Source organism: Chiloscyllium plagiosum, chromosome 34 (assembly GCF_004010195.1).
Source record: "Chiloscyllium plagiosum isolate BGI_BamShark_2017 chromosome 34, ASM401019v2, whole genome shotgun sequence".
NCBI lineage: Eukaryota > Metazoa > Chordata > Chondrichthyes > Orectolobiformes > Hemiscylliidae > Chiloscyllium > Chiloscyllium plagiosum.
Genome location: NC_057743.1, coordinates 24,058,740 through 24,081,266, shown reverse-complemented (window position 1 = coordinate 24,081,266; position 22,527 = coordinate 24,058,740). Strand labels below are relative to the sequence as shown.

The following is a 22,527-nucleotide window of genomic DNA, read 5'->3' as shown; positions in this document are numbered from 1 at the left end:
TTCCCTAAAGTGCTCTGCTAGGAGGCGCCCAGTCTCCCTAATGTAGAGGAGACCGCATCGGGAGCAACGGATACAATATATGATATTAGTGGATGTGCAGGTAAAAGTTTGATGGATGTGGAAGGCTCCTTTGGGGCCTTGGATAGAGGTGAGTGAGGAGGTGTGGGCGCAGGTTTTACAGTTCCTGCGGTGGCAGGGGAAAGTGCCAGGATGGGAGGGTGGGTGGTAGGGGGGCGTGGACCTGACCAGGTAGTCACGGAGGGAACGGTCTTTGCGGAAAGCGGAAAGGGGTGGGGAGGGAAATATATCCCTGGTGGTGGGGTCTTTTTGGAGGTGGCGGAAATGTCGGCGGATGATTTGATTTATGCGAATAAACAAGCTGCAGAACATAGGCAGATTGCAGCTACACACAGAGTATGGAATTGACACAGCAGCTGCAGACAATAGAATATGCACTTGAATTTAAATTGAATATAATCAACCTGAATGCCATACCCAGGATAATCGGAACCTCGAATTGTTTGCTAGACATAGGGACACCTCACAACCTTATTTGGTGAAGGCTACCTGACTTATGTGCACCTAACTCCGCCAGGAACGGATGCCCAAGGACTACCCTGCCATCAACATGTCAATGCCTGGTTGGGTCCAAACGATTGGGATGATCGAGCCCTGATCGATCTATTGGAGTACACTAACAACTCTCTCAAAGGGCTTGAACAACTACTAAGTATAAGAATCGCTGCAACACAACCCTCCCTCACCTCAAGACCAACCACTGTGAAGGGAAGACCCATGGGACCACAGGGAGAAGACAACCAGACAATCATTGCCACATAGATCAAGGCCAAGATCTAGTGCTGTGGTATATGATCATCCAGAGTTAAGTTAAAGCACAAGATAGTTGATTTCCACATACTTTTCGACTCTGACTCTCCAGCATCTGTAGTCCTCACACTCTCTTAGATTTATAGTGTAAATTGTTAGTTTATAGTGTATTTTGTTGTTATAATATTAATTGTGTTAAATAGATATTGTTCATTATTACTAGAGAGTCAACTCACAGTTCCGTTGCTAATTATAAGAATTAAACACACTGTGTGGTAGGTGCAATAAAGGGATCATCGACATTGCTAACAAGCAGCACATGCAAAGAAATAACATGTTTACTCATCCTTGCTTTGAATTCCACAAGGGCCACTTGGCTGCTGACATCATTAAAGCCTCGGTCCAAACATGAAGATAAGAGCTGAACCCCCAAGGTGAAGTTTGAGTGATTGCCCTTGACATCAAGACAGCATTTGCTTGAGTACGACATTAAGAAGCCCTTGGGAATCATGGGGAAATCTCTCTGATGGTTGGAGTCCTATTGAGCACAAAGGAAAATGATTTTGGTTGTTAAAGGTCAATCACTTCAGCCTCAGAACATCACTGCAAGAGTTCCTTGGGACAGTGTGCTGGGTCCAGTCATAGAGATGTACAGCGTGGAAACAGATCCTTCAGTCCAACCCGTCCACACCAACCAGATATCCCAACCCAATCTAGTCTCACCTGCCAGCCCCCGGCCCATATCCCTCCAAATCCTTCCTATTCATATACCCATCCAAATGCCTTTTACATGTTGCAATTGTACCAGCCTCCACCACTTCCTCTGGCAGCTCATTCCATACACGTACCACCCTCTGCGTGAAAAAGTTGCCCCTTAGATTTCTTTTATATCTTTCCCCTCTCACCCTAAACCTATGCCCTCTAGTTCTGGACTCCCCCACCCCAGGGAAAAGACTTTGTCTATTTATACCATCCATGCCCCTCATGATTTTGTAAACCTCTATAAGGTCACCCCTCAGCCTCTGATGCTCCAGGGAAAACAGCCTTTTCAGCCTCTCCCTATAGCTCAAATCCTGCAACCCTGGCAACATCCTTATAAATCTTTTCTGAACCCTTTCAAGTTTCACAACATCTTTTTCTCCATCATAATGTCAGAGTGGGAATGTTCGTTGAGGATGGGACAATGTTCAGCACTATTCATGACTCTTCAGATACTGAGGCAGTCCATATCTGCATGCAGCCAGACCTCTACAACATTCAGGCTTGGGTTAAATGGCAAGTAAAATTATGCAACACAAGTACTAGACAATGATCAGCTCCATCAAAAAGGTAATCACACCACTGCCCTATGGCATTCAAAGATATTATCATCGCTGAATCCCCTACTACTGATATCCTGAGGATCACCACTAACCAGAAACTGAACAGAACCAGCCATATAAATACTGTGACTACAAGAACAGTCAGAGGCAAGTAATTCACTTCCTGACTCTCCAATATCTGGTCACCATCTAGAAATCAGAAATATGACTTGCCTAGATGACTGCAGCTCCAGATCATTCAGGATAAAGCAGCCTGCTTGACAGACACTCCATTGACCACCTTTAACATTCACTTCCTTCATCACTGACACATTGGCAGCAGTGTACACCACCTACAAGATGCACTGCAGTAATTCACTAAGACTTCTCCAACAGCTCCTTTCAAATCCACTATCTCTACTACCTACAAGGACTAGGACTCCTCTCCTAAAAGTATTGTGGGAGGTCTTTCATCCCCAGAGCAATACTTAGAAATCCGTTCTGCATCCTCTCCAAACGCAGTCACATCAGTCATAAAACATGGTATACAATTGGACACAATACTTCAGTTGAGGCCAAACCAATGATTTGTAATAACTTCAGCATCTGAGGAACTGCAAATGGTATTGAACACTATAATCAGTGAACATCCCCAGTTCTGATCTTATGATGGAAGACCATTGATGAAACAGCCGAAGATCAATGCAACTAATACTCTGCTGTGAGGAACTCCTGCAACAATGGTCTGAGGTTGAGATAATTGGCCTCCAACAACCAAAACCAATTTTCCTTTGTGCACTCCAATGCATTTCTCATTAATGCAAACTGACCTGAAATTTGTCAGGGCTCCTTAATGTCATACCTGGTGCCTAGATGTCAAAGACTATCACCTTCACCTTGTCTCTTAGCCACTATCAACCCCTGATATCCCAGTGAATGATAGTACAGAGATATTCGTTGTCACTACAGGAAGCCATGTATCAAGTTCAATTAAAAGAAACAGTGCTGAAATCTCTGAACTTATTAGGCTAGCACAGCAAATGGAGAGGAGAAGGTGCAGACAAATGCACCACATTCCTTCTAGAATGAACCCAGAATTTTGGGATATGATGCCAAACATCACTTTCACAATTTTCAACTGTTTTCTCTGGAAAGCATATTCAGCCCTCCTCCCTAAGCCCCACCTTTCCCCACACAATCCTATAAATACTACCACTACGCTACTCTCCAAGGATTTAAAGGACAGTTAAATGTATTAGTTGTGGCAGATCTATTCACATAGCAAACATCATGTTTTTTCTCTCTAAACGTCCAGGAGATTGGCCCAAGGCCAAGACTGGACTAGCTGTGGCATTCTCCTCTCAGTCCGTAACACTGACAATTTAAACAATTTGCACGTGGGCGCATCATGCTGAGCTTTTGCAACCAGAATACAACAGTTTTTAGTTTTCTTCTTGAAGCAAATTAAAGGCAACTTTAACCACTGAGTTGCTTACATAAACCCACAGGGGATTCCTAATTCCAGCTAAATCCTTAACATACTTAGAAACTGTAGTTGTTCATTGTTCCCCTCAAGGATGCACGGTGACTGGGGCTTGGTGCTTAAAAGCAGCACTTCAGAATGGATCTGGCCAATGCACTGTTTACTTCCCCACTTCGTATTTCAGCCCTTTAGAGATAAATGCCAACATTTCACAAGCCACTTTGATAACCTTTTTGGGATTTGTTTGCTGTATCTGGATAGCATCCACTGAAGCAAAGAACAGCTGCATTTACAGCAGAGATAATACAAATAATGCAATGGCACAGTGGATCATAATGTTCACAAAGTCCTAGATTTGATTTGCAGTGTATGAGTTTATAGATCGCAGGGGGCACAGTAGAAGGGTGACATGACAATCTAGGTATTCTTGGATTTGGGAGTGACAAAATATGGAGCTGGATTTTATAGCATCCCAGCTGGATGTGGTTTCACAGTGGGAGCCACATCAAATGTCAGGTGACTATCCCACTGTCTTCCTGCCCACCCATATCCCAGTACCCATAATATTGGCAGCCCATCCATTAGTGGCAACATAGATACAAAATAGACTGAGTAATAAGAAACACAAAACAATGATGAATGAATATTTTTTCAGGTTGGAGGAAGGTTTGTAGTGGAGTTTCGCAGGGGTCGGTATTGGGACTCTCGCTTTTCCTGATGCATGCTATTGATCCAGATCTTGGTGCGGTGGAGGCAATTTCAAATTTTGCAGATGATACCAAACTTGGACGAATTGTAAGCTGTGAGGAAAACAAGGTAGAATTCCAGAAGGACGTAGATAAATTGGTGGAATTGGTAGATGATCTGACCAAAAGGAATAGATAGGCAGAAACTGTTCCTGTTCATAAAAGGAGTGATACAAAGATTGGTGGAGTTGCAGATAGTGAGGAGGATTAGGCAAAATTGAGGACTGCAGATGCTGGAGATCAGATTCAAGATTAGAATGGTGCTGGAAAAGCACAGCAGGTCAGGCAGCATCCGAGGAGCAGGAAAATCGACGTTTCGGGCAAAAGCCCTTCATCAGGCCTTTGCCCGAACGATTCCTGATGAAGGGCTTTGGCCCGAAACGTTGATTTTCCTGCAATAGTGAGGACGATTGTTAAGGGAATACAGCAGGATATAGATCAGTTGGAGGTATGGGCAGAAAAATGGTAGATGGAGTTTAATCCAGACAAATATGAGGTGATGCATTTTGGAAGGTCAAGTACAGTGAATGGTAGAAACCTTCGGAATATTGATATGCAGTGGGATCTGGGTGTGCAGGTCCACAGATCACTGAAGGTGGTAGCACAGGTAGATAAGGTAATAAAAAAGGCATATAGTATGCTTGCTTTCATTGGAAGGGCATTGGGTTTCAGGATAAGCATGTTATGGTGCAGCTTTGTAGAGCTTTAGTTAGGCTACACTTGGAATATTTCATACAGTTCTGGTCACCACACTACCAGAAGAATTTGGAAGCTTTGGAGAGGGTACCGAAAAGATTTACCAGGACATTTTGTGGTACGAGGGGAATTTAACTGTGGAGAAAGGTTGGATAGACTGGGTTTATTCTCATATTTTCAGCATATGTAATATTTGGCTTTTGTTTGAGGGTTAGCTGTAAGTTGCTGAATAGGAATGGCTGTATAAAGTGAATATTGCTTGAGATCTCCTGGGCACTGTTTCCACCCTCTCTCCTAAAGGTATGATTCTCACTGGACTTAGGTCCTTTCCTGACAGCTCTGATGCTTGTTCGGATAGGAGGAGATCTGAAACCAAGGGAGTTGATGGAATACAGCTGGCCTCCATTACTTATCCATCACTCAGAGTCTGGATAATGAGGGCTTGGATGCCCCTCGAGGCATTACTGCCAATCACATACATGCACTTTTCAAAGGTGATTTATCAAGAGTGGCAACCCTAGATGATTTCTTCTTCTCTCTAACTAAGTCCTTATTACATGCCTAATGCCAGCACACTCTGTTGCAAATGAATCTGAAATCATGCAGTGAACACACTGGTTAAAGGTGAAAACGACTAAGAGTGAAACAGCCAGATCTGTTTTCACCCTTTTTCTGTATTGAGGGCAGAGCTCAACAGAAATTCTCACTTCATCTACTGGGTAACCTAGATCATTCATATTCTTTAATTGAACACCATCAGGCTTTAGAAAACTGCATGATGTTTGAATAATGATTGAAGACGACAGTGATAAAACTAGCTATTTTACTTACATTCCCCAAATCCCTTTTGCTCAATTAGTTCATCGCCAAGCCATTCCACCCTCACTCTATCCCTCAATGTAGTACATACATGGAGCTATTTATGAGCTAAAGAGCTACTGCCAGGATACATAGATTAGTACCTCCATTCCATATTTCCTTCTCCTAGTTAGGCTGCAGGTAGTACATAGTATTTCCAAAGAATACTTAAAAGGATAAAAGCATTGCAAACACACAAGGGAGACAATCACTCGTTCCCAGTAACAAGTTTTAAGGGATTATATTATGATAAATATTTCTAGCGAGTTCTCATTATAGCTTTAATTGATTACCAAGTCAAACAACTCCCTGTAAATGGCCACCACATTCAAGAGAGACACAACTATTTACACCACAAATCACTATTTTGTTCAGATCTATTTAGTTCTGTCTTTCCAGTGCATCTGGACAGAGATGTTTTGGGACAAGCTACTGAGCTCAGTCAGGTCCCATTGCTCACTGAAGTATCACATCATTCATGCATTAAAGCAAGCACTAAATGCTAAGAGAGATGACAGCAGTTGTCTTCAAGATCACAGCAGTGTTTGATGGTGTACATCACCAAGTAACCCTAGGAAAGCTGAAAACAACAGAGGTGGAATGAGAGCCCTCCAGGGTTGGAGTAATAACTGATCAAAAGAAAGCGAAACTCTCAACACCTTTGCTGCATGAACAGATGAAAAAGATTGGTTATTGCACAGATTATTCATGCCCTGATTACTTAAGGCCTATTTGTATCCATCATTCTATTGTGTGTGTCCCATGAGCAGAAAGCCTTAAAAGACATGCTTATTATATCATAACTTTACCACAGCATGTAACCCAGGTCTTTATAAAGATCACATACTCCATCTTAACTTTGATCACTCCAAGCATCTACACTATTGGAAGCATGTGGTTAATGCTGTTCTGTCACAATATAACAGCTTGATGTTATCTCAGACATTTATGCACCTGTGAACATGATGTTTGTATGTAATAAATGTCTGTTGGGACTCTTCAATACATTGTCCAAACCTAGTTTCTTATGTTACAAGGGAAACCATAAGCATTGCTATCTCAAGTAAAATGCCCTGCAGAAGGCAAAACCTACATCAAGCTCAAGAGAGCTGTATGATGGAACACTCATCACTTGATGAGAATTAAGTCAATGACACTGAAGCTTGCGACCTTCCAGGAAAGAGATTTCACAAGATTGGTTTACAATATCTACCCTTCTCCCATCAACACAAGTACAGCGGACACTGCTGTTAGTCACTAAGGTTACTTTAATAGCACCTGCCAGTACTCCAAGCTTATCAGCGAAAAGTATAAAAGCAATAAGAAAGACACCTTCTCCAACTCCCAATGGCTTGAGATCACATTGCCTGTTGTTCCTTCCTCTTAATATCCTTTTGTAACCCATCACCATTTTCTTGAGGAAATTAGAGACGGGCAATAAATCCAGTCCATGTTGACACTATATAGAAATAATATTTATTGGTTGCTGATCACACTGTGGTTTATGGGATACTGCTGTTTCCAAAATGATAGTCCCATTTGCCTTCATAACAGGAACTGCACTTCAGAGTTATCTGTCATTTGAGAGCTGTCTTGGGAGGTATCAGGCACCCTTTGGTGTCCTGAACTATAGACCTCAACCCTTCACCTTGACGTCCAAAACCAAAATAACCCCTGCTATCAGTAAAGCAAACTGATCTCACTGGTATGGCTGGTTACTGGTTAACATATAACCAAGCAGGAGTCAAAGTGCACATTGCAAGGCACAGAAATTATAAACTCTCCTGGTTAATAGCTTCTGACTGTGGTATACTAGCCAATGAAACTAATGCAAACGTAATTTGTTTTTCTAGTCAGAGCACAATTACTTAATGCATTGCGTAGAAGGAAATGGAAATTGTACAGGGAGCAATTTTAAATTCAGCAGACAGCTGCTACACACAGCAGGGAGTATCCTCTTCCAATGAGACTGCATATTTCCAACACAGTCTCAGCACAGCAAAGAAAACTGCACCACAGCTACACTAATTAGCATTTGCCTGGCAATCTTAGGGAGTGGAAAGATCAAGTTAGTGCTGTGTGAGAGGATGTTTTCCCAATACTGGGCATAATATGTTCTGCATTTGATCTGTGCTACATTAGGAACAAATAGTTCCATCACCAGTTGCTAAGTTATTACTGCCCCTCGAGCATCCAATAACGATAAGCACCTCTAGAAAGCTAGTGGCAATGTGGGGGTTCATTATTAAATTATTTGAGTTAGCAGTTTCAAAACCTTCTGTTAGTCACCCTTCACATTATTTTGAAAAGGTGCAGTGTGCTGCTTCCACACTAAGACAGTGGTGATGTAATTAGACTAGTCAGAGGCCCAACTTACTATTCTGCAATAAAAAGATAAAATTCTGGAAGAACTGAGCAGGTCTAGCTACATTTATTGAGGGAGAAACAGAGTTAATGTTAGAGTCCAATTTGGCTCTCCTTCAGAAGTAGAACTTCACTGTTGAAGAGTCATCTCTGGTTTGCAACATTAACTCTGTTTCTCTCTCCACAGATGTTGCTAAACCTACTACATTTCTCTAGCATTTCCTCTTTCCATTTCAGATTTCCAGCACCCCTGTCTTTTGCTTTTATGGAACTTTGCTTTTAGAGTCCAAATCTCACCCCTGCAACCAGTGAATTTTAAATTTAATTAATAAATCTGGAATATAAAACAACCAGACAACTGTCTTTGATTGTTGTAAAAATCCATCTGGTTCACTCATGTCCTTTAGGGAAGGAAATCTGCCATGCCTACCCAGTCTGACCTACATATTGTGGTCAACTCTTAATTGCTCTTTGAAATGGTCACTCAAACCACTGAGTTCAGGGCAATTAGGGATGGGCAACAAATTCTGTCCTTGCCAGCGACACTCACATCCCACATAAAAACAAAGAAAAATTTGCTAGGCACCAACACTAGAGATGCGACCGTTAGGGGTAAGATTTGTTAGGCACAGTGCAGAAGAAGCTATCTCTGCTGAAATACTGAAAATGAACTTCTCTTGGCAGAAAGGTCTGCATGGACGAGTTGGACCGAAGGGTCTGTTTGTAAGCTATATGACTCAATAAATGGACAACTTATCACTGATCAATCACTTTCCCTCTTTGAACTGATCCACTGTGAATTTAAATTTCGGAAAGAATCTGTCTGTAAGTCGACAAGGGTCTCTTTAAATATGCAGATCCAGCTCAGCTAGCATTATCTGGTCCATTTCATTATGACAACTGAATTTCTGTCAGATCATCAAGTTCGTATTTTCCAAAGTTCTGTTGTTCAAAAGATAGTCGAAGACTAACTCAAATTCAGTTGTGTCACAATTTAAATTGTATGTACACACACACACACGTCACTGACAAGGCAATATTTATTCCCAATTTATAGTTGCTCTTCAGTATGTGATGGGCATTTTGATAAGGGGCTACAACCAAAGCATGCCTTTGCTTTTTCCATAAACTGATAGAGTTGCCTTATTTCTGGAACATTCTATCTTTATTGCAGATTTGTGTGTCTTAAGCGTACACTGTCATGCTTTTTTGGAATCTGGGTTTAATCCCTCCTCTGAAGAATTCCTGACCTGTTGTGCAAAGTAGGGCAGTGGCAGACACATCAGGATGGAGGTTATCTCAGCCACAGATTGGCCCAAACCCCACTCATCCACTTCAGGTGGGAACTGAAGAGAGTTTTAAGGGGAAGCAAGGAAGTGGACTTGAACACCAATCAGATCGGCCTTAATTATATTAAATGACAGAGTGCAAATTACCAACTCTTGCTTGTAAATCCTTAGTTTCAATCCTTCATTGGTCTTACCCCTCCCTACTGATTACCTCCTGCAGCCCTACACCTCTGATATCTCTGCATTCCTCAAATTCTAGTACCTTCTACCTTTATCAAAGTTGATTAACAATTTATCAAAGTTCTACTATCAGGTGTCTCAGACCCAAACTCTAGAATCCCCTCCATAAAACTCTCCATCTCTCTCCCTCTCACATTCCTCCTTTAAGACATTCCTCAAAATATATTCACAAGCAGTTCTATAACGCGATGGTTACGTTCTTGTGCAACCCCATGTTAAATAAAAATGCACTTCAGAAACAGCGCTTGAAGTGTTGGTGGTTAATCACATTACAGCCAACACACATTTTAAAAGTTCGCTCTCGGGAAACAGTGTCTCCAATTTGTCAATCACATTACAGCAAATTTGCGTTAACAAAATGTGCGTTGCAGCAGAACGACCTGTATTTGATGTATTTTCATATGGTGACTATATGGCTAGATTCTGATTCAAAGGCTTGAGAGGATAATCAGGATGCACAAGTGCAAATGGGACCATGGTAAGTAGGGAATTTAAATTCAATTAGTTAAGTAAAATCAGGAGTAAAAAACTAGCATCAGTAACAGTGACTATGAAACTACGAGACTGCCACAATAAGGCATGTGATTCACCAACCTCTTTTGGAGAAGGAAATCTACGTTCACCTACATGGTCTCCAGACCATCAGCAATATGGTTAAATCTTTGATTAAATCTTAAATATCCTCTGAAGAGGCCAAGTAAATCATTCAGTTGCTTTTAGGAAGTGCAATTAGAGATAGGAATAATATACTGGCCTTTTTATGAATGAGCGAAAGAACAACTTTAGTCACCTCTCCTAACATATCCGTGTGGTAGGGTATCAATTTTTGTTTGATAATTGCTCCTGTGAAGCACCCTGGGACATTTAACACCATAAAAAGCATTCCAAATGCAAGCTGCTGTTATTTTCTCTCGCAATTACAGTCCCTTGAGAATCAAAGAAAAAAAAAGGGAAGAAGTTGGTTCTGAAATATTTTTTCAGAAGTAAAATGATATTTCAGCCATCTGGACTGTGGTCGTGACTCCTTTCACTGCAAGCTTTACAAGCTGTTTCTGAGTAACACAGATTTGAATCAGCAAGAATGGTCACTGAAAATGTGGTTTTCAAAAAACATTAAGAGTATTTCTAAAATCTGAACCTACACATTATATACAAGAACATTAGGGACTGAAAATTGCAAGTGGAGAGCAGAAGACAAAAAGAATTATCCGAAAGGAACACAAAAGCATAGAGGTGTTCAAGGCAGCAGATTGCCATCTTATATGAAAATGCCAGGCTAGTGTTCCATAAAGACTCTCTCTGAACTTCAAAAAAGGGTATTCACAAACACGAATCCAGTTAGGTTATGAGTCCAATCTGACTGAACAGCCTGATACCGCCAACCAACCACAAAAAATTGGCAAATACATGAAATGCGGCCCGATAATTGCAGCCATAACACAGTATGCTACACTCTCAAATCTCACCCAAGACTGTAACGTCATAAACAAATTTACAATCAGGTTAAGATTAGGGAGAGATGGGAGATCATGTTAAAATAGTAAAACAAAGATGCAAGTCAATAAAATGCTGTGTCCCCAATCTCCAATCAGGGCAGTCATTGCCAGCCCTCTATTTTTGCATGAAATATCATCTATAATTGATACTGTGGGCTCAGTATTCCAATCTCGGTCTATGATCTTTCTTTAGGAAGCTTCTCTCCATCGTTATGGTTACAAATGATGTTTTTTTCTTTGCACACTTACATCATTTAATTGCACACGTCAATTTAAAATACAATCCAGAGCTTTTACATTCTCTGAAACACCATTTCCCTAAGACAAACCCCAACTGCTGCTGTAATTGCTCCATTTTCAATTTGATCTGAATCGTCTGTGTACCAATGTAATGGTTCCCTGGCCATTTCATCTCCCTACACAAGTGCCAACCCTTCCCAGAGTGATCCATCAATTAGATTTTCATTCACAGGAAGCTAGATCTTAAATTTTAACTGGAGGAAATGAATCTGAAACAATTTGAACACAGCTTCATTGTGAAACTATTCGTGCCCTCTTCACCTCCACTTACTGCTTGTTTTGCCTTCTCCATAATTTTGAGCAACAAAAGTAGATGTAGCAACTGATCCTGGGTTTTGCCAGTGATATCCTGCATTCACTAACACTTTTTTAAAAATGTTATGCTCTTTGGCCTGTCCTCTCCATTTTTCAGAGGCCACAGTTACCCAAAACCTTACAGCTGTGCCCTCTTGGTGCTTCCAAAATCCTCACCCCAGTGCATACTACAGCCAATTTCAAACTACATGGGAGACAATACTTCCAAACCTTCTCAAACGACTAACACAACAAGCAAATTTGCCAACCTGTTACAATTCCTGTCCTCCATTCCACCAGCAACCAATCCCCCAGTGATAAACACCTCTGGAATTCTTGCACGACATTCTAATACTTCTTAACTCTCTCTCTGATTGGGTGCCCAGTACTCAAGCATTTCATTCACCAATGTTTGCAGTTTCCTTCCTCCTCATTATGTCTCCTCTGGCTGACAAAAAGCAAGCTATTTCCACCCTAGCTAAATGGAAGACACTATAGAAGGAATTGCATGGAACCTGTAAGTCTTTTTTTTACAATGCACACAGAATCATAGAGTAATACAACATGGGAAACAGGCCATTCAGGCCAAACTGGTCCATGCACTCTTAATTTGCATTCTTTCCAGTTTAACTAAGTCTTTCCTATAACAGGATGACCCAAAACTGTACACAATACTCCAAGTGCAGCCTCACCAACAACTTGAACAACTGCAACAAAACATCCCAACTCCTATACTCAATGCCTTGACCGACGAAGGCCAGCATACTAAATGACTTCTTCACCACCGTCTACCTGTGACGCCACTTTCAAAGAACTATGTGCTTACACTCCGCAGTGCCTTTGTTGCACATAGGGAGGGTTAGGTGAGCCAGCAGGTTCAGTCATTTCCCAGAGACTGGCAAGTACAAAACTGGACAGTGACATTGACATTCAATAATAAGTGAATACAAACACAGCTTTTCTACAAGAACTTATCCCTAACCACTCTGTGACCACTAATGCATGACAATGATAAGGCATGCCAAAACACTGAGCTCTTAAGTTAGTCCCAACAAAGACAATGATAATATCCATGAAAGATAATAACACCAATGTAATATCTGATACCTACAAATTATATTTACAGCAAAATCACAATAAGTCAAAACATAGGAGGACTACCCACAAATTTGTGTTAAGTGGCAGTTCAAGATATTCAAGGGAGTCCCTATGTAACCTGATTTGCCTTCAGATACACTATCAAATATGCCTAGCAAACTTGTTAGAACTCGAGGACATAACAAGCAAGTTCGGCAAAGAAGACCCAGTAGACGTGATTTATTTGGATTTCCAGAAAGCCTTTGACAAGGTGCTGCACAGGAAAATGCTGACTAAGGTAAGAGCCCATGGTGTTAAGGGAAAGGTTATAGCATGGATAAGATTGGCTAACTGGTACAAGGCAGAGGGTGGGGATAAAAGGGTCTTTTTTCAGGATGGCAGCCAGTGATTTTTGGAGCTCCGCAGGGATAAGTGTTGGGATCACAACTATCCGCATTAATTATTAATGATCTGGACAAAGGGGTATTTGTGCTAAGTTTGCAAATGACACAAAGATAGCTGGAGGGACAGGAGGTGTTGAGGAGACATGGAGGCTGCAGAAGGACTTGGACCAGCTAGGAGCATGGGCAAAGTGGCAAATTGAATACAATGTGACAAATTGTGAGGTTACACACTTTATTCGGAAGAATAGAGGCATAGGTTATCTTCTAAATGAGGAAAGGGTTCAGAAATCTGAAACACCAAGGGACTTGGGAGTCTTAGATCAGGATTCTCAACATTAACATACAGGTTCATTTGGTAGTTACAAAGGCAAATGCATTCATTTCAAGAGGGCTAGAATACAAGAGCAGAAATATAATGCTGAGGCTCTATAACGTTCTGCTCAGGAGAAAGTGAGGACTGCAAATGCTGGAGATCACAGTCAAAAAGCGTGGTGCTGGAAAAGCACAGCTGGTCAGGCAGCTTCCGAGGAGAGTCTACGTTTCAGGCATAAGCCCTTCAACAGGCTTACGCTCAAAACGTCAACTCTCCTGCTCCTCAGATGCTGTCTGACCGACCGTGCTTTTCCAGCACCACACTTTTTGACTAAGGCTCTGGTCAGACCACAATTAGAATACTGTGATCAGTTTTGAGCCCATACCTAAGGAAGGATATGCTGGTTTTGGAGGGGATTCAGAGGAGATTTACGAGCATAATCCCAGGGATTAAGGGTTTATCACAGGAGGAGCAGTTGAGGACTCAGGGTCTGTGCTCAATAGAGTTTAGAAGTATAGGTTGGGGGGGGGCATCTCTGTGAAACTTTCAGAATACCAAGAGGCCTGGATACAATGAGCACGGAGAAGATGTTTCCACTAGTATGAGAGACTAGGGCTTAAGGACACAACCTCTGAATGAAAGCACAACACGTTAAAACTGAGATGAGGAGGAATTTCATCAGCCAGAGGGAAGTGAATAGGTGGAATGCTTTGCTGCAGGAGGCTGTGGAGGCCAAGGCATTGAGTGTTTTTAAGACAGAGACAGATAGGTTTTTGATTAGTTGAAAAAACATCAGTATGATTGAATGGCGGAGCAGACTGGCTGAATGCTGCTCCTATGTTTTATCTATCTTATTAAAAAAGTGAAAATACTGATATAGTAAATAGTGGAAAATGTATTTATTTTCCAATTTGCTCAAACATTATACAATAAAAGTTATTGAAAATAAGCTAGGGATTGGCTCTGGAAAACTAATTGCTTTTTTGCTTTACATGCTGCCTGCAGATGAGCCTGCATGTCATCAATGCAATCAAGCATGTTTTCTGTGTCTATGTACTGCACAGGGAAATCCTAGAGCGTTTCTACTGCCTTTGAATTCACAATTGCCTTAACAGTACAGAGTATGGTGTCATCCACTACAGCAGACACTTTCATGGGTGCCTTTGCTGAAATTTCCATACTGGCTTCCTGCAGCAAAAAAGGACTTCGTCAAGTTGGTTGGGCTCACCCTACCTCTCTGTATTTTTGGCATTATGCGCAGTTGTAGCCAAGTTGAACTCAGCATGGTGAAAACAGTCAATTGAAGCTTCTGTCACCATCTTCCACACCTCCCTCATAGTAACATTGGTATCTAGACAGTTGCTTTGTACTTCTGCTTACTGATTACCTCAATAACTTGAGCAATTTGATAAAAGATGTTTTAGCAGTGTTTTAACTATCTCTTGATCCATGTTCATTTCTTGACAAAGACCCTTTGAGTCATCCATCATTCAGGTGAACTCCATGTGGGCCAGTCTTTTTGCCAAGACAACATGCTTTTCCCTGAGAATTAGGCTAGAGATGGGCACATTCATCACTCAAGCTTCCTTGAAAGACTTCAGCAAAGTTTCTTCAATGTTGGGATAGGCAGCTGTTCCCCTTCTCTTCCTTGCTAGAGAGAATGTCTGCTGTCAAACTGTTTTAAGATGTTTGTCTTATGCTTCAGAATGTTTGAAAAATGATTGAATGGTTGATGGTGAAATCTTCCACTGCTTTAGTTATGTCGGCTTTCATTTCACACCATGGTTTCTCACTTGCTGTATAAACTTTGTTTGGTCTCCCATCAATAGCACTTAATTTTCTCAAAGATTTAGCCATATTTGCAGGGACTGAACACTCTTTAACAGAGAAACCTTGATGTCAAATGGTGATTTTCCCATGATTTAATGCTCTGGCATGGCCCATCTTCACTCCAATTGGTTGGTGTAATCATTTGACAAGCATGTGTAATTTTGGCTGAACCAGAGTTACCAGATGAAACATTTGTGTATCGTGGGCATTCTTCAATTGGATTTCCTTCTCTACCAGTGAGAATAGCAGGCAACTGTATTACAACCAGAGTTTTGGGTTATCTGAATTTGACTCATTGTGTTTTCACTGCAATTTTAAGAAAATCACTAATCCTACCTTTATATTCTCAATGAATCATATGTGAATGGTAATGGAGTTGGAAAGGAGAGTTGTGGCCATGATGCAAAGCCTTACCCATCTTGCAGGATGTTCTTTGTAGCTTGGATGTACTTATTGCATCAGCTGAAAGTAAGCTTCACCAATAATTGCATGTGATTACATTTGTCTCCCATGCCCACCATTAAGGATACTTTCTAATCAAGAAGTCAGGGATGTTATGACATCTCTGGGGCAGAAGAGACTTAAATCTGGGCCTCCTGATTCATAGTTAGGGGCACTACCACTGCACCAGAAGAGCTCTACCCAATGTTGACACTTTACATCTTAATTAGAATCACATGGGAACTGATAAAAAGGGAGCAAGTGGAATTCCATCCAATTCTCAAGCTGACATCAGAAATGGGGTTACAAGGATACAATTTCAGAAAAAATTGTCTGTACAAGGTAATGGTTAGGATGTCACAACACAGGCCAAATAAAAGCTGTTGTTTTCTCGGTCAGCCTTTGAGGCAAAGATGACCATGCTCATTCTTTGGACTAGGTAAAAACAATGACTGCAGATACTGGAAACCAGATTTTGGATTAGTGGTGCTGGAAAAGCACAGCAGTTCAGGCAGCATCCGAGGAGCAGTAAAATCGGCGTTTCGGGCAAAAGCCCTTCATCAGGAATACCCGATGAAGGGCTTTTGCCCGAAACGTCGATTTTACTGCTCCTCGGATGCTGACTGAACTGCTGTGCTTTTCCAGCACCACTAATCCGGATTCATTCTTTGGACTGTTTGCTAGAGTTCCACAGCAAGTTTTTGACTGCTAATCTGCAATTAGAAGGTTCTATTTGCAACCAAAAAGAGAAATTGCTGGAAAATGTCAGATCTGTCAGAATAAGTGTCACCGAACCCAAAACGTTAACTAATTTTTTTACATAGATGCTGCCAGACCTGCAGACTTTTACCAGCGATTTCTGTTTTTGGTTTCTGATTTCCAGCATCTGCGGTTCTTTTGTTTTTTTAATTTAGGTTCTATTGTAAATAGGATTTGGGTTTGAATGAGTTGCCGGTTGAGAGTTCCTCTGTTTGCATTTCCTCTCTGCCTCGGACATAAACCGGCTTTTGAAGGAGGCCACACTATTTTTTTCTTTGGTTGTGCCAGGTGCAGCATTACTGGATGAGCTTTTCCCGGTGTACAGAGTCTGAGTGCCTTTGTGCTGTTTCTTCAATCACTATGAGAGCAGACCCCAGTTTCAAATTCTCCAAAGATGATTCGTTTTAGTAAACAGATGCATTCTGACTTTATCACCAGCCCAACTCAGCTGTATCTTGTCTCAATATTCTGGATGCCAGCTCAGGTAACCATCTTCTCTGTCTGGTATTCTGACTGGTCATCTAAAAGGCAGCTCAAATGAAAATGTTTGAACTTCATGGTATGATGCTGGTACATGGTTCAAGTCTCGTGTGTATGGAGAAAAGTGGACTGGGCTATTATGCTTATAGGCTTTCAGCACGGATAAGATACTTATTCCTTTTCATTCCCAGACAGATGTTCACGATCCGGAGGTTATACTTACTTTGGCAATCCTTGCAAGGGTCTCATCTGACAACATGGACAAATTGAGAAAGTGTACTGCTGAAACAAAGTGAACTGGTTCTGGTCATAGACAGAAACCCTGGTCTATAGATACACTTTTCTCAAGTAGGCTGGTGCATTTCTTCAATTTTCTCACACTGATCATAAGATTGAAGTTGTTGCATGCAATGTATAATCAGTCCAAGCTACTTTGCATTCCCAGCTCTGAACTGACAGCTGATACACAGTCATCGGTAAATAATGAAGGGTTTCCTTGATGACCTTAGTCTTTGTCTGGTGTTGCCGCAGCATGATCACATTTCCATCCATGTGATATCTGATTTCAATGCCAGGATCATCACCATTGGAGGCACTGGATAGCATGGCAGAATAGAACCTGCTGAAGGTTGGCTCTAACATGCAGTCCTGTTTAATTCCATTACTGACTGGGAATGGGTCAAAAGACTCATCATCCTCCAAGACATGCGTAAGCATACTTTCACAGAGCTGTCAAATCATTTCAATAAATTTCTTGGGACAGCATTTCAACACTAACTTGCAAAGGCCCTCATGACTGGCTGTGTGTAAAAGGTCCACATGATTCCTTTATCTTTTTTGAAACTGCACTCACTCTCTGGCTGTAAATCCTAAGTGAGATATTGCAGGAAATGGTTTAGTGCAATTCTGGCAAAGATTTTGCAATAATGGAGAGGAATGAGCACAAGGCATACACACAGTGTTACTGACAGAACAATGTGTAAGCCAGAGCTTCACTCACAAGATAATGGTGTAACATACAGTGTTTGACACAGGCACCACATGGATTTGGTGGTGGTAGCGGTTGGACTGATCATCAACAGAATAACAACACATTCTTCAATCTGTTATTCAAAAGATGATATTTAGGCATGTCTCATGTTTTATGCTGAACATTAACAATATACAAAGCAGAATGTTACTAAGATAATGCATAGACAACAGAAGAACACATACTATGTTCACCAGTGACATGATCTCGCCACAGTAACCAGCCTGCTGAAGGCTTGCATATGAAGAATGGCAACCAGGTAGCATTGCACAGGTACATGGTGTAGGATGCTGCCAATTTGAGATTAACACACTAGATAAATAGGCACAAAATCAAAACTCCCCATTGCAGTCCCAATGCCAACAGGCACCATCTGTCGGCCATCAGCTTACTCTCCAAGCTTTATGTTTTCAACTAACAATGTAATTATTTCTTTTCAACTTGTCAATGCTTCCCTCTATGCCACTGCAAACTGTTCATAAATTATGAATCACAAGCTCTGGTATCAGCTGCAGTGTGTAACAGACTGCAAAATTAGTAACTGTCCATTGAGTTTAATCATGGAGGGGGAAAATAGAAAAGGCAGCGTGGCCTAATTTGTGTCAGGAGATTACAGCACCTATAATATCATTAATAGCATAACCCTATCCCAATCCCAATGAAGCTTGATGAAATACAATTTGAACCAAGTACAATTCTTCCGTAATCTGTACCGAATGACCTATAATGGCTCAAGGTGCAGCAAATTTGAGATCCTCTATGATCAATTCACTCCAGGATTTTGAAACAAACTTTGGAACCACTTTCAGCCCCAGAATCCTCAAAAGATCTCTGCATTTTTCGAATTCTCACCTCTGACATGGCCCCGATTTTAATCATTCCATCATTAAGGTCATGCACTTAATTGCCAGGATTGTCCTTGAACTGTTCCACTCTCTCTCCTCTTCTTCAAGACACTCCTTAAAAATGACCTCTTTGACCAAGCCTTTAGGGCTACATGTCATAGTGTCTTCTTACATATTTCATTGTCTAATGACACTCAGAAAAACATCCCAAAGTGCTTCACTATTTAAAAAGTTACATAAATTCAAGTTGCTTTAGCTAAGAGTTACACTGTGATGGGTGCTCAGTAGGTTACAACTCAGTTCTTTCCATGTACTTTTAAATTGTGGATTTTCAAATTTGGAAGCAATATTCAAGTGGAAACTGCTTTTATAAACCAAAGGCATGATTAATAAATAGTATAAATATTACAAACTAATGAAAACATTGAATAATTTTAAAAAGCTGAAACCTTTGTGAGATGATTAAAACTTAAATCACATTGGTGAGCTGTGTAAAGGTCAAGTGATCTCTGCTTGCACGTCTTCCAAAGTGTCAAATCATGTTGCTGATTATTGCCCCCATTCTTGCTGACAGCAAGAACCTGTTCCAATTTCCTCAACACTTACTGGTGCTATGTCCACCACTCTATCAGGATCATGACTTCTAACTAAGAGGTTTAAGACCCAAAAAAGAGTAACAGATGGTACAAGATGACCCTCAGGTACAAGATGACCCTCACATTATTTGATTCTGCTTCCAGCCCTCCAGCAAGTGTGCTCTGCTCATTAACAGCAGTGAATCTGGTTTTGCCCCATGGCTTTCAGGAATAAAGGCAGAATGCAATTGTGCCTACACATTCAAAGTTCCCAGGTTTTTTGGCAGTTTGAACTTAGAACTCTTTAATCCACCCAAATCATATCAAGAACAAACATTAGTCAGTAATCCTGCACCAGGGAGATCAACATTAATTCAATGAAGACTTAGGAGGGCATACCAGCAGCAGTACCAGGTATAGCCAAAACGAAGTTGAAGTCACAACACAAAATTGTTTGTGTTCCAAGTAACAGAAGCAGTTTACAACAGATAGGGCTTAGCTATCCTATTAACAAATCAAGTCTAAGCTCTGCAGTCCTGCTACATCCAATGGTGGTAGACAATTAAATAACTAACAGAAGAATGAGGGTCCACAAATATCACAATGCATAATAATAGGAAGTCTATCAAGTATTTGCTTGCATCTTTAGCCAGCTGTGTTGAGCAACTGATCTATTTCAACCACTAACAAAAGTTCCCAGCATCAACAATGCCAACCATTGACCAATTCAATTTGCTCCACATGATATCAAAAAACAGTTGACGACCAATGGGAAGGATGTTGTGAAACTTGAAAAGGTTCAGAAAAGATTTCGAAGGATGTTGCCTGGGTTGGAGAATTTGAGCTAAAGGGAGAGGCTGAAAAAACTGGGGCTGTTTTCCCCTGAGGCTGAGAAGTGACCTGATAGAGGTTTATAAAATCATGAGGAGCATGAATAGAATAAATAGACAAGGCCTTTTCCCTGATGTGGTGGAGTCCAGAACTAGAGGGCATAGTTTTTTTTTAATTTTTATTAGGGTTCCTACAGTGTGGAAACAGGCCCTTTGGCCCAACAAATCCACACTGACCCTCTGAAGAGTAACCGAGGGACCTAAGTGGAAACGTTTTCACACAGAGGGTGGTGCATGCCAGAGGAAGGAGTGGAGGCTCGTAAAATTACAACATTTAAAAGGCATCTGGATGGCTATATGAACAGGAAGGGTTTAGAGGGATACAGGCCAAATGCAGGCAAATTAGACTAGATTAATTTAGAATATCTGGTTAGCATGAATGAATTGGACCGAAAGGTCTGTTTTCATGCTGTACATGTCTATGACTCTCGATACAGCAAAAGCTATGGGTTTGGAAACATTTCAGCAATAGTAATGAAGAGTCTGTCCCAGAACTGGCTGTATCTGTGAAAAAGCTATTGCAGTACAACTACAAAACTAGTGTCAATCTGACAACATACAAAAATAACCTGCTCACCAACATATGGTTTGGATTCATTGGGGCCACTTAGCATCTTTATCATATCCTGGGTCCAAACGTGGACAAAAAGTTAAACACCAGACAGGAGCAGAGAGTGACTACCCTTGATATCAAAAGTCTGATGCAAAACTGCAGTCAATTGGTTCTGGGAGGGAAAAACAAACTCTCCATTGTTTGGAATCATGACTAGCATAAAGGAAGGTGGTTATGGTTGTTGGAGGTAAATCATTTCAGCCCACAACATCACTGAAAGAGTCCCTCAGCATAGTTATTTTTCAATCAATTTATTCAGACATGTTAAGACAAACCTCTGGAGCAGATGGCTCTTGAACCTAGGCCTCCTGGCCTAGAGGTGGGCAAATTACCAGTAAAACACAAGACCCCCAATTCTTTAGGACAGATTATTTATCCTAATTACACACTTCTGGAGCAGGTGGGACTTCAACCCGGGCTTCCTTGCTCAGAGGGCCAGACAGGATATACCCAATGTTACCACAATACTCAAGGTTACTACAGGAAGTGAGGAAGAAATTGCTGCGTCTTTGGCGATGATCTTTGCATCCTCACTGTTCACTGGACAGGTGCCAGATGATGGGAGGGTGACAAATGTCATTCTCTTGTTCAAGAAAGGGAATAGGGAAAGCCCTGGGAATTACAGACCAGTCAGTCTTACATCTGCGGTAGGCAAATTATTGGAGAGGATTTTGAGAGACAGGATTTATGATTACTTGGGAAACCATAGTTTGAGCAGAGATAGTCAGCATGGCTTTGTGAGGGGCAGGTCTTGCCTCACAAACCTTATTGAATTCTTTTGAGGATGTGACAAAACACATTGATGAAGCTAGAGCAGTGGATGTGTTGTACTTGGATTTTAGTAAGGCATTTGATAAGGTTCCTCATGGTAGGCTCATTCATAAAGTAAGGAGGCTTGGGATACAGGGAAATTTGGCTATCTGGATACAAAATTGGCTGGCCCATAGAAGACATTGGGTCTGGATGTAGGTTTGCTCGCTAAGCTGGAAGGTTCATTTTCAAAGTTTCGTCACCATACTGGGTAACATCTTCAGTGAGTTTCCGGACGAAGCACTGCTGGTGTTTCCTGCTCTTTGTTTATATGTTTGGGTTTCATTGGAAACCCAAACATATAAACAGAAAGCAGGAAACGTCAGCAGTGCTTTGTAGAGAGCTCACTGAAGAAGTTACCTAATATGGTGACAAAACGTCAGAAAATGAACCTTCCAGCTCAGCGAGCAAAGCTACATCCAGAACTTCAACCTGAGCTACAAATCTTCTCAAAACTTGCTAAGACAAAGAGTGATAGCAGATGCAAGTTATTCAGCCTAGAGCTTGGTGACCAGTGGTGTTATGTAGTGATCAGTTCTGGGACGGGGAGGGGGGGAGACGGGAG

At 41.3% G+C, this 22,527-nt stretch overlaps 1 protein-coding gene across 3 annotated transcripts in view; it reads right to left on the bottom strand.

Moving 5' to 3' along the window:
• The window catches only part of LOC122540344 (segment polarity protein dishevelled homolog DVL-1-like), a 125,478-nt gene that overhangs the window by 95,057 nt on the left and 7,894 nt on the right, over nt 1-22,527 (bottom strand). Inside the window, exon 2 of one of the 3 annotated variants that reach the window (XM_043675923.1) lies at nt 1,181-1,366. The exons of 1 other annotated variant lie outside the window; for it this stretch is intronic. In XM_043675923.1, the coding sequence (XP_043531858.1) occupies nt 1,181-1,290 (110 nt within the window). In that variant the 5' untranslated portion in view covers nt 1,291-1,366. Of the gene's footprint in view, nt 1-1,180; nt 1,367-7,258; nt 7,339-22,527 lie in introns of those variants that run through there. One more of the 3 variants, XM_043675924.1, reaches the window with a different exon arrangement.